Source organism: Muntiacus reevesi, chromosome 9, assembly GCF_963930625.1.
Source record: "Muntiacus reevesi chromosome 9, mMunRee1.1, whole genome shotgun sequence".
Classification (NCBI taxonomy): domain Eukaryota; kingdom Metazoa; phylum Chordata; class Mammalia; order Artiodactyla; family Cervidae; genus Muntiacus; species Muntiacus reevesi.
The window spans coordinates 3,453,529-3,465,887 of record NC_089257.1 but is presented as its reverse complement, the minus strand read 5'-3'; the positions used below and the strand labels follow the sequence as shown (position 1 = coordinate 3,465,887).

The following is a 12,359-nucleotide window of genomic DNA, read 5'->3' as shown; positions in this document are numbered from 1 at the left end:
GCCCCCGCGTTCCCAGGTGGCACATCCCTGGTCAGCACGGCAGCCCTCCCCAGGATCCCTGCCTGGAGGGTCCCGTGGACAGAGGAGCCTGGCGGACTGCAGTCCACACAGGGCCGCAGAGGGTCGGACAGGACTGCAGCGGCTTAGCAGGCATGCCTGCCCCGCGCAGCATAAATCCCCCAGCGTTAACAATGCCGCATACCCTTCCTCCTTCACACATACTCCACCCCTTTCCTGAACCCCTATCAGGCTACACTGCCACCCCCCACCCCAACACACAGCACTCTCCCCCCAATTCTGCGGGCTCGGGTTTCCATTCCCCCCGTTTGCGGGGAAGCTTGGTCAATCCTGATTCCATTATCTGCAGACTTCCAAGACCCTGGACTCTTAAGGCTGGAGCCGGAGCTGCCCTCTCACCTTCGCTAATGGAGTGCTGCTATGAGAGAGGCGGCCTAATCAGATCAGCTCTCATTTCTAGACTCTCAGGTGGCCCATCCCACCAGAAGAGACCGAAAACCAGTGCTTGTCCAGCCGGGAACAGAACAGGCTGTACCTGGAGACTCACTTCCCAGCTGAAGGGTCAGATGAGTGCAGTAAACACCAAGAGTGAGAGCCATACAGCGGGGTGAGAGAGAAGGCCTAAGGACGCAACTGCCAAAGTCAGTTCCCTTTATTAAATGTTCATTTTTCACAGACCAGAAATACAAAATAAAAGTAGAAATAGGCCCCAGTTAGGAGCTACAGACCTGCCCTCACAGGACCCCTGCCTGCGGCAACTTGTACAGGACAAGCAGCAGCTGTTCCCCAAAGGCCAGGAAGGCAGGGGGCGCGGTGGGATCCGGCCCTGCCCTGGCCCGCACCCGATGTATCCCCGGGTTATAAACAGCCACCTTCTGAAGCCACAGGGTGAGACACCTCCCCTGCGGCCCCAGGAAGTGCAGGCTAGCAGGAAAGCTTGTTCAGATGGCGCAGAATCCAAGGACTGCATTTCATAGGAGAAAACGGATACTAAAACACGGGTGGGGAGACTCGGGCTGGGACGGGGCAAGATCCACGAGACACAATCTTCCTCTCTATTCATCAGATCCTGACGCCGAGTCTTCTGAGCTGGGGGGAGTACTGGCTAGTTCTTCTTCTTCAGAGTCCTGAAAGCCAAAGGTCTCTTACAGGGGAGAAGTGCAGAGTCCAGGCCACCCTCGCCCCCAGCAACTTTTCAGGGAAGGACCCCCCACTTGGCTACCCGCTCCCTGCACCCGTGTTAGCCTTCAGAAGCACAGATTCCACCCACCCGCTCCCCTTCATTTACCCCTCTGTCCAGGAGTGTCTGTCTGTCCCACCACCAGCCCAGCGGCCCCCCCCTTCCAGGCCCCACAGCCCCCCAAGCCCCGCCGCACCTCACTCCGCCTTCTCTTCTTTTTGCTCTTGTTTTCTCCGGAAGAGCTCTCATCACTGGACACAAACTCTTTGCTCTTGAAGCTCTCGCTCAGCTGCCTTGATGAAGACTTCGATGATGAGCCCCGCGAGGGTGTGGATTTCTTCTCCATCTTCACCTTGACTTTTTTCTTCTTCTTGGACTTATCCCTAGGTGAGCAAGAGGGAAGAGGGTACTGGGCCCTCAGGTTCCCCACGTCATCAGGGCTGAACCTCTCCTGGTTTTCACAGGGAGGGCCTTTCCCAATCCCAGCCACACTCCCCAGCTCACGCTAAACACACACAGACAGGTGTGTCAGCCCCGAGCGCCCCAGGGGAGCTCATCATAACTGAATCACCGGAAGGATCAAGGGCTACAGCCTGAAGCACCCCCATATGCAAAACGTGCTTAACGTCTGTTGAGTCACTAAGTCGCGTCCCACTCTTTTGAGAGCCTGCTGACTGCAGCCCGCCGGGCTCCTCTGTCCATGGCACTTCCCAGGCAAGAATACGGGAGTGCGCTGCCATTTCCTTCTCTAAGGGATCTTCCTAACGTCTGCTACTTTATCTTTAAAACTTCATGTGAATTATGCTCCATAATGATTATTTTTAATCTCCTCCACACCTTGAAATAAAATTGAAGGAAAATACGGCTCTTAGGAAAATGAGCCTATTTATCAAAGTTACCTTCAGAAATCCTGCAGCCCATGCCCCACACCTGGGCGCCTGCCTACCCCGATCTGAGCAGCACTGCCCTACTGCAGGCAGAAGTGTGTCTGTTAACACCCACTTCTCAACCTGGAACTGCAAACGTATCTGCCAGAAAAGCAGCGCCTGGGTCATTTTGTTTCCAACTCTCACCTCTTAGAGGACTCTCCACGGCCGCCTTCATATTCCTTCATGGCTTTTTCATATTCCCTCCTGGCATCCTCAGCCTTGCGATCCCACTCCTGTCACACACATACACACAGGGAATGAAAAAAACAGAAAAAAAAAAAAAAAAACAGAAAGCCCTCCTGCCCCAGTGCAGGCAAAACCAGCACAGAGCCGCTGCCCTGGTCCCGCCCGCCTCCGTCCGGTCCCAGGCTCTCGACGCCGCGTGCGCGCGGCCCCTTGCCTCCTTCTTCTCCTTGGACATTCCCTTCCAGATCTCGCCCGCCTTCTTGGAGAGGTCTGTGACGCTGATGCCTGGATGGTCAGACTTGATCTTCTCCCGGCTGGCATTCAGCCACAGCATGTAGGCAGACATGGGCCTCTTGGGGGCATTGGGGTCCTTGCCCTTCTTTACCTGCGTGGGAACCCAGAGGCCGTCGGCCACCTACTGCCCACAAAGCTCCACATTCTCCCCAAGGGATGACTTGGACCTCCTTCTTAGAGGGACACAATGGAGAAAAGACTGGGCAGAGACAGGCTAGACAGAGAGCCCCCCAGGGACGGAGACCATGTCCTCCGCCGCTCTGCACCCCAGCCTGAGCTCACGAAGAACCCCCTCCTTGGGCTCTGGGGACAGAAGCCTGCTCCCAATCTGGATCTCCCAGAAGCTAATTGTCTCAGGGGCCAGACTGAAAATTCTCCAGGCTCCTCCTCAAGGCCAGCGCCGGTGGTTACAAAACTCGGCCCAGCAGCACCAGTCCGCAGGCCCTATGGGGGGCTGCAGGAGGATGGAAAGAGGACAGCCTCCCCCCACTGCCCAGCAGAGTCTGCACCTCGAGGGGCTTCTTTCGGCTCTTGCGGTCCTTGGCCATCTTCGCCTTTTTAAGCTGCTTCCGTTTCTTCTCTTCCCGGTCGCTGTCGCCATCATTACTGGAGGAGCTGGCGGAGGCGTTGCTGTCAAACCTGTGGAGGACAGCCCCCCAACAGCTCAGGACAGGACAGCGAGCCCAAAGACAGGCTGCTCGCTGCAGTGGCCTCTCTTGTTTTGGGGCAGGGGCTCCAGGGCGCGAGGGGCTTCAGGAATTGTGACTCATGGGAATTGTGACTTAGCTGCTCTGCAGCGTGTTGGAATCTTCCCAGACCAGGGATCAAACCTGGTCTGACAGCAGAGATGGACCAGGGCTGAGCACGTGTCCTCCTCTCGCTGACATGCCTTCGACCGCCCGATCGCCACCCGGCCGTGGCAGTGGCTTCCTCGTCGAATCCATCAGTGAGAAGCAAACGACGCAGTGGGCCTCAGCAGCTTTCTTGGGTCACGACCTAACCCAGACCTCATGCCCCTGGAGTCAAAGCCACCATCTCATCTTGCCCAGAACACGCCCCAGGTCCACTTCACCGGTTCCTCTGAGCTAACTGTTTTAACCCTGCAGTCCTTTCTGACGAAGAGATAATCAGCTACCATATAAGTGGGTGGCCACCTTCAGTCCAACCCAGTACCCATAAGCGGTCCTCTCCATCACACGTGGAACTCCTCAGAAGACGGAGCTCCGTTACACCTGAATCATGGTGCAGAGCCGTTTCCAAGGCTTTTTCACAAGCGTTTGCTCACGAACCTTCACAAGTATGTGGCAAGCAGAACTAGTGGACTCCAGCAGATTTTTTTTTTTTTCTGCCTAAGCTTTGTTCATAATTCTTTTGGAATATGAGTGCTCCAATTTCCTGTTGGGAACCACCCAGCCCCATTCAGGGGGAGCTCACCCCAATCACAGGCTCTGGGGTGGGGGGGGGGTCCCATGGCTTAGTTCTGGCCCATCAGAGCACCTCTCAGAACTCAGACCCAGGAAAGGGGAGGCAACCACACTATTCACTGCTGCTCTGAAAAAGGCAGCACTTCTGAGTGTTAAACCGTAGGATTGAGCCTGCCCCATGCTGCTCAGGGTCATTTAGCAATGCGTGCGGCGAACCTATCTAAAAATAAGGAAATCAGAAGAAGTGAAAATTAAGATTCACAACTTTTGAGCACATGGATTCAGGTCATGGTGGTGGTGATTTAGTCACTTAGTTGTGTCTCCTCTGTCCATGGGATTTTTCCAGGCAAGAATAACTGGAGTGGGTTGCCATCCACTTCTCCAGGAAATCGTCCCCTGGGATGATTCCAGGGATGGAATCCACATCTCCCGCATTGCAGACGGATTCTTTACCGTCTGAGCCACCAGGGAAGCCTTTGGATTCAGGTGCCTCAGCCCAATTCTATCACTGAACTATCTGGTTACATGACCTGGTAAAACTCACACTTACGAGAAAGTCAGTTTGAGTCAGATTCCTGACAGTGGCAATCAAGAGTATCGATAGAGAACTTCCTGGTGGGACACAGGTTTGATCCCTGGTCTGGGAAGATTCCAACACGCTGCAGAGCAGCTAAGTCACAATTCCCATGAGTCACAATTCCTGAAGCCCCTCGCTCCTGGAGCCCTGCCCCAAAACAAGAGAGGCCACTACAGCGAGCAGCCCCTGCTCGCCACAACCAGAGAAAGCCTGCACCCAGCAAGGAACGCCCAGCGCGGCCAAAAATAAAATGTTTTTTTAAAAAGTCATGATGGACACTACACAGGGGAGGACACGGAGATGCACTGCCTGACCCCAGGACCCCCAAATGGGAAGCGGGCAAGCTCCGGCCCCTACGGCCACTCTCTCTCCACTCTCCTTTTCTGGGTTCAGGACGCGCTTTGCACTTACAAAGCGTCTTGACAGCTTTCCAAACGTGCCCCTGTATCACTTCGCCGGAGGTCACTTTTCTACCCTCGGTCAGTAGGTAACTCCGGGACTTGGGAACCCCAGAAATATTCTGGCCCCTGAAGCCTACGGGCCACTCCCTCACCCCGCCAGGTTGGACCCACGACTCACTCCTCTGCCACGTCCTCCTCCTCTTCACCCGGGTTGAATGATTCATCTGAAAAAGAGCACAGGCCGCGTGAGCCCCGCCCCGGGGGCCCCGCCCCGCCCCGCCCCCGGGGGCCCCGCCCCGCCCAGCACTGCCCCGCCCCCGGGGACCCCGCCCTGCCCAGCACTGCCCCACCGCCCCCGGGGACCCCCGCCCCGCCCCGCCCCCGGGGACCCCGCCCCGCCCCCGGGGACCCCCGCCCCGCCCACCAGTCTCCTCGCCCGAGTCGTCGCTGCTGTCGTTGGCGTGCTCCTCGCGGATCTTGCCCTCCTCCTTCATCCGCTCCAGGTAGGCGTCGTGCTGGTCCTCGTCCGAGTCGGCGTACTCGTCGTAGCTGGGGTTCATGCCCTGCAGGGCGGGCGCGGGGCTCAGGGCCAGCCCCCCGCCGCCCTGCGCCCGCGGAAGCCATCCCCATGCCTGTGAGCAGCTCGGAGCGGCCGCCCCCGGAGCCCCGGGGCCGCGTGTCCACACACAGCGCAGGCGGGGCGTCTGCCCGACTCCCTGCCGACCCGGTTAGTCCAAGCCCCTCCCGCGCCCGGCCCCCGGGGGGCCCCTGGGGGCTGCGGAGCCTGCGCTAAGATCATGCCAGGAAGCCTGTACCCGGAGGGGGGGGTCTCACGCACCTCTTTTTTCTACAAGGGCGAGAAGAGAAGAGAGAGTGAAAAAGCAGCCGCGCCAACCCCGGCCCCTCCCCGACAGCGAGAACAGGGGCTCCTCCCGCGCACGGCCAGGTACCTCTTTCAGCCCTCGGTTTTTGATGTTGAGCTTCTTGGCGTTGACGAAGTCGAAGAGCTTGCCGTACTCCTCCCTGTGAGGAGAGGTGTCCGTCAGCCGATGGGCAGGGCTGACGAGGGCTGGGCCGCGGGCTGTCCTGACACTCCGCGGGGCGGCAGGGGCCGAGGGGCCCGAACCCTCGGCAGCACGATCGCGCCCGGGATCTCAGAGACCCCCAGTGGATGGCAAGCAGAGGAGCTGGACGTGGGTCTCAAAGGAAACTTACAGGATCTTAAGATTTCAGGGGAAGAATAGGCAGGAAGGGTGTGTGCCTGTCTAACACGCAGGAGCAGGGGGTGCGAGGCGGCGGGGGGACATGCCCGGCGTTTTGCTGGCCTGTAACCCATCCTTCTCAGGCTGTTGTGAAGGTTGAGGGTGAACGTGTCTGTGAAACGTGTCGCCCCCAGCCAGCATTTGATAAACAGCTGCTGTGTTCTTGGGCACAGAGCTCATTCCCGGAAGAGGGAGACAGCATTTCCATCGTGAGGGAGAGGAGGAGGACCAGTACCAAACGCACGGGGCACTCGGGTGTTTTTAAGTACAGAAAGCAAGCAATGGACTAGCTGACACGGGCTGAGCACCCCAAGGGGGACCACCAAATGCCAGGCCGCAGAAGAAAAACTCTGCGTCAGAGAAGACTCGCTGGCCTGGAGTGGCCGGGCCGCCCGGTGGAGGAGGCTGGGTCGGGACCAGGGTGCCCGGGAGGGCTGGGCAGAGGCACTCACCTCTCAATGCTGCTGAAGGTATACTGCGTGCCCTGCTTGGTCTCAATTTCAAAGTCAAAGGAACGCGTGGTGGTGGTCCCACGGGCGAAGTTGACAAAGGAGATCTCGTCGAAGCGGATGTGCACGGGCGGCTTGTGGACGTAGATGAAGCCCCGCTCCAGGGGGTACAGCAGCCCCGAGCTGGCCTTGTAGGAGCAGGTGATGCACTGGGCCCCCGAGTGCCTGGGGGAGGGGGTGCACTCAGTGCCGCTGGGGCAGCGGGCACACAGCGTGCCCCAGGCCCCCCAATGAATAAGCCTCAGGAGGCTGCCCCCTCGAGCGACAGCTCACCCAGGCCCCCTCGAGGCTGCATTCCCAGAGCGTGCATCCCCAACCCCCGGCAGGCAGCAGCCCAGGCCGGCGCGCTCACCCTTGGAAGTTGCCGGGGACCGTGATCTTGCGGTTCACCAGCGCTTTCATGACCCGGCTGACCATCTCGTAGAGGGATCCTGACATATTCTTGGTGAGCCGCCCCTCAAAGCGCTTCTCCACCTCCTCCCTGCAAACAGCAAGATGCAGGCAAGGGCGCTGTGGCCTTCCGCCCACCCGCCGCCCACCACCCAGGCCGGGGACAGCCTCACTCACTCATTCATGTTGAGTGTCAGAGAGATGTCCTCGTCCTTCGAGAAGAGGAGGATGAGGAAGTGGTAGCGGGTCTGGCCCTGCTTGATGGGGGGGTCCAGGCTGATCTGCGGGGGAAGGACCGACCGGGTTCAGCATCAGCCAGGGCTCCGCAAGGACCAGCCAGTGAACTAGACGGACACGGGTGCCATCCGCCTCCCAAAGACCCGGGCAGGCCCAGGGTCCCGGCCCGAGGGTCCCGGCTCACCACAAAGAACATCTGGCGCTGGTCCTTGTGGGGCAGCAGGAAGAGCCGCAGCACTGTGGTGTAGGGGATCTTGTAGTCAAAGGTCTTGCCGTGCAGATGCAGGAAGGTGGGGTAGATGCGGATGTCGTAGCGGCCTCGGGGCGTCAGACACTGCAGCTCCCGGAAGATGCAGATGGCGTCTCCAGTGGCCTGGATCACGTCCGCCTTCGACAGCACGTTCTGGGCGAAGGCCTGCCGAGGCACGTGCAGGTCATCAAGCCGCAGGGAGCCGGCTGCGGGGCTGTCCAGGGCCGCTCAGCAGCGCGGGAGGCCTCACCTCCACGGGGTCCACGCCGTCCTCCTGGGTGGGTGGCACATAGAAGCGCACCTCCATGAGGGAGACCTCTGCGTCGTCGTTCTGGTGGAACTCCAGCGTCACCTCGTTCTTACCCGTGGTACACTGGGACACGTTGCTGAGAGGGATCTCAAAGACCGGCTGGTCGCCAATGTCGAAGGAAAGCAGCTGCCCTGTGGGGAAAAGGCGGACGACCCATCCACAGGCTCTTCCCCTGGCTCAGCATGAACTGCGCTCCCACCAGACTGCAGGTTCCCTACGGAGAGGGCCCAGGGGCTGTCTGTTCATCCCAGACCCCCGGGACCCGGCAGGCCGCCTAACACACTGTCGGTCCCCGATAAACACATGATTATTTACAAACAGACAAGAAATCAGACACAGTGGCAGAAAGAGAGCAAGAAAAGTCAAAGGGGGAAATCTTTCATCTCTCCTCCGTCCCTGAAACCTCAAATCTCCCGGGAGGACTCACCGCCAAACTTCACCGTTCCCCAGTTCCAACCCTTCACACACAGATCCTTCTCCATTAGCTCCAGGCGGTAGTGAGTTTTGAAGAAATCAGAGAGCTTCTCAAACTCCTGTAGGGAGAGGAAAGAGAACCAGCCCGGTAAACTCCTGATGGCCTGAACACAAACGGATGTTCTGGGATTATCTGTTTCTGAGAAACTGTCCCAGTATACCTTTTATCAGAAATCCATGCTGACTTAAGAGTCGCAGCTATAAAACTGTTTAAAAGACTTTTGAAAGAGGTTATTTCTGGGTTATTTCTCAGGCTGTGGGAGGAATAAAGTAAGGGGCTGACATTCTCAGTTATGGGTCTTGCAATGTTTTCCTGAGTTTGAACAAGTATTGCTTTAGCAAAAGTGGAAGTGAAGATGAAGTGAAATCTTTAATGCACGCAGACCACAATGGAAAAACAAAACCCAAACTAAAGCATCAGGTAAGACCCAGGACCTGGATAAAGGTAGCAGGCAGAAGCCACCAAAAAAAAAATAATAAAATAAAGACAGTAGAAAAACTTCTGGAGTTAGGGAACAAAGAATCTCCTGAGATGACCCAACAGTGAACATTGACTGCTTAATGGCTTCAGTGGTCCTGCTGTAAGGAGCCCAAGCCAGCGATCACACAGTTATCAGAAGAAGGGCCCCCACCTGTCTCTCCAGAAGATTAAAACTAAAGGAAATACACAGTCAAGACAACAGGGTGTCTCACCGATTCCCGGAAGCCGTCGTACTTGTAGACGTGGCCGTTCTTCGTAAGCAGTTTAAGCCCGTGGCCCAGAGCCACCCGGCGCCAGATGCCTTCCGTCAGCTCCCCGGCCTGGATGTTGTCCACTTTGCCCGTCTTACTGTTCTTAAAGATGATGCCCTGGCGGCTCAGCCTCAGCCGACCGTCATTCTGTCGGGAAAACAGGCCCACATGCGTGGGGACGCCACAGCGCAGCAGACCAGGGTCAGTCCCACCCGGCGCCCCTTCTCGGCCCGCCTGATATCCACAGACCGGAGCAGCAGCAGCCGTGGGGAGCCCTGAGGGCCAGTAAAGAGAGACGAGCCCGCCAGGACGCTTGGGCTCTGATCCTGGCTCAGGCATCCACAACCCTTGCAGGGAGTGTTCCAGGCTCCAAGACGGGGCTGCAGCTGAGGGGCCCTTCAAGCGGACCTGATTCTGGTCCTTTCCCCAGTGCCGCTTCTCAGCTGGGGGGAACCCTAAGCACACACGGGTACTCTGACCCCGTTTCCAAGCCAGCATGCCCATTCAGAGCATGGGCACGGCCAGTGGCCCTGCAGGTCCTGCTCCCCTCCCTCCGCGGGGCCCTCCTCACCATGGAGCCCTTCACCTCCTGATACACGTCGTTGAACTCCAGGGTTTCTGCCATGCTGACCTAGCCCTGATGGTACCCCCGAAATTCCTGGGTGGGCGCGCAGACGCAGGGCGCGCTGGGGATCTGGATTTGAGAGGGAGAGAGGTGGGTAGGAAGGACGGCCGCTGATGGTGCCCCGGGATGGGCCCGCTACCCCGGGCATGCGTCCGATCTCCTCCACCCAGGAGCCCACCGGCCGGGCTCCGGGGCCTGGGCCCAGTCCTTGGGGGCCGGGCGCAGTTCTGGGGGCCCGGCCTGCCCCAAGAAGTGCTGACACCCCCCCACACCCGACATCCGCCCTGGGCGCTGCACCGGGCGCCGCGGCACCGAGCACCGCAGCCCCCCAGGCGCGGCCGGCTCAACGCGCGGGGCGCCCCCCCAGACCCCCAGCGCCCCCAGACCCGCAGCTCCTCCCGCCCCCAGAATGGACTCGCCCGCGGCCGGTCGCCTCCAACGCGGGCCGGTCCACCGCGCGCACCCCGCGGGGGAGCCGGACCCGCGCCCTGCACGCGGCCGGCGACCACCCACCTCCTCGGGCCGGAGCCTCGCGGCCACCGGCGCCCAGGCGGTGGGCGCGCCGGGGCGGGGGGACGGCGCGGGCGGGGGCCGGGCAGGGGCCGGGCAGGGGCGCTTGGCAGGCTCTTCCCGCGTGCGCGGCCCCGCGTCCCGCCACCGGAAGCGCCGGCCATAGAGACGGCGGCCGGCTAGAGAGGCGCCGCCCGCGCGGGGCCTGGCTAGAGCGCCAGCGGCGCCGGAGGACCTCCGGGCCCCGCCCGCCGGCGCGCCGCCGACCCCGGCCCCACCACCCCGCGCGGCCCCCGACCCCCGGGCCCGGAGATCGGGGGGCCCTGAAACGCTAAAGACGCCTGGGCTTTTTAAAAGTTAACTTGCGCAGTGTTTTTCACAGACTGGGCCCCGAAGCGCGTGGCCCTTGGAATGATGCGCATGTGTCTCCTGTACAATAGTGGTTTCTGTGAAGCAGAAAGGAGTCTGACCCAAGAAGGAAAAGATTGGAAGAGTTGTGCAGAGAAGTAACCCCTCCCACTGGCTTCCAGAAGAATGCAGGCGTTGATGTCGCTGTGACTGCACCGCCCTCCCCTGTCCAGAGAGGACTGGGTCCTTTTGCAAATGAGCTCGCTGCACACACACCCCCCCACCCCGAAGCTTCCAGCAGCCCCTGCAAGTTGTGAGTTGCCTGGAAGGGGCTGGCCCGCGGCCTTGCCAAGTTCAAGCGCTGGTGTCAGGTTCATCACGGAGCCACAACTGCTTTGAAAGCCTATCACCCTGGGACTGCAGAAGCCAGCCACCCCCACAACCCCACCTTCTAGAGTCCTAGGGTGCATCTTGCAAAATCAGAGGCGGCCAGACTTGGGAGAGATGTCTGGGTTTGTCCACTCCAACCTCTTTTTGCAGATGGGGAAAACTGAGGCCCTTACGGCAGTAGCCCCGGGGGTCTCAGTTGGCGACAGAGCTGAAGACAGATCTACCTACCACAGTCTAGCACTCCTCTGTCATCCTCACCGTGACTCTACATTCAGAATGACTGACAATACTTGTCGAGCATGGAGACATTAGGGCAGAATGTTGAAACTCAACATTTCTCTGACAGTCTGACGTGAGGTTACACCAGTAGCTTCGATTCTGGGACAAGACACAACGTGAACACACCATTGCTCCCTGAACTCATGGTGTTACCCTCTGGACGATGGCTGTTCCCACACTCTCTAGCAACATAAATTCAACTAGATTCAGTAAATATGCATTGAGCTCCGACACGGTGGTAGGATTTGAGGAAACTAGCAAACAAGATGGAAACAGTTCCAGGCTTCCAAGAGCATGTAATCAAACAGATGATTCAGATCAATACTCTGACAGTAAAACAACTCCCACAAAAAACACCCAGCGTTATAATGCAATGCTGCAAGTAGAACCTTAGCCACTGCCAGGATGGATAGGAAATAGAAACTAAGTGACTCTTTAGTCACCCTCTCCCGTGAGGCCAGGAGAAAGGTTCAGGGGACCCCCCCACCCCCAACCCATGCTGTTGCTGGCAGCTCTTGAAAAGAGGGGAGTGTCTGTAGAATTGAGCGCTATAGGAAGACAGGAATGAACTCAGCTCAAGCAGGCTGCTGGGTGGGTGGGGTGGGGTATTACAAGGGGCTTTCAGGAGAGCGTGGAGCAGCTGGTGAGCTGGGATGGAGACGCAGCACAAGAGAACAGAACCTAAGCGGTAGACAGAGTGCAGATAAAGCATAAGTCCCAGAGGGCCCCAGCCAGCTGCATCCCAGGCAATCAGGAGCCTGGGATTGGAGACCCCACCCCTGCCATGACATCACAGGGGAGTGGGGTGGAAACCAACAAAAAGGGGGTCACCCACCCTGGTCTTGGACTCTTGGCAGACCTGAGGGTGGAAAGCAGAGAGGCTGAGCCCCGGGGCTAGGGTTGCCTGACTTAAAGGAACAGGCTCCACATTCCTCAAGCCCCCTCTAAGCCGCCCCACCCCCCAGCCTCCATCCGGATGACCCCTCCCTCCTGAGTCCACCATTGGGTCTCTCCTGAGGGGTCATTCTCTCAGC

General features: G+C 59.0%; 1 protein-coding gene across 1 annotated transcript; it reads right to left on the bottom strand.

The window, feature by feature from the left end:
- Nucleotides 1-652: 652 nt before the first annotated feature.
- SSRP1 (structure specific recognition protein 1) lies at nucleotides 653-10,457 on the bottom strand. The gene is made up of 17 exons (XM_065944966.1): nucleotides 10,312-10,457; nucleotides 9,745-9,867; nucleotides 9,135-9,320; nucleotides 8,395-8,500; nucleotides 7,908-8,098; nucleotides 7,592-7,822; nucleotides 7,348-7,451; nucleotides 7,133-7,261; nucleotides 6,724-6,945; nucleotides 5,960-6,032; nucleotides 5,434-5,572; nucleotides 5,188-5,233; nucleotides 3,117-3,246; nucleotides 2,528-2,698; nucleotides 2,272-2,360; nucleotides 1,395-1,581; nucleotides 653-1,145 (listed from the first exon to the last, which is right to left on the bottom strand). Exons 2-17 carry the CDS (start codon nucleotides 9,796-9,798, stop codon nucleotides 1,074-1,076), a joined length of 2,130 nt encoding a protein of 709 aa, XP_065801038.1. The 5' UTR covers nucleotides 9,799-9,867; nucleotides 10,312-10,457; the 3' UTR covers nucleotides 653-1,073.
- Nucleotides 10,458-12,359: the final 1,902 nt, after the last annotated feature.

What these genes read in the sequence shown, in the direction of transcription:
- SSRP1 (XM_065944966.1), bottom strand. Translation starts at nt 9,798, where the DNA reads ATGGCAGAAACCCTGGAGTTCAACGACGTGTATCAGGAGGTGAAGGGC. An exon ending in ACGGCGTGGACCCCGTGGAG is followed by an intron (nt 7,823 to 7,907) that starts GTGAGGCCTCCC and finishes GTGCCTCGGCAG; the next exon opens with GCCTTCGCCCAGAACGTGCT. An exon ending in AGAAGAGAAGGCGGAGTGAG is followed by an intron (nt 1,146 to 1,394) that starts GTGCGGCGGGGC and finishes TTTGGCTTTCAG; the next exon opens with GACTCTGAAGAAGAAGAACT.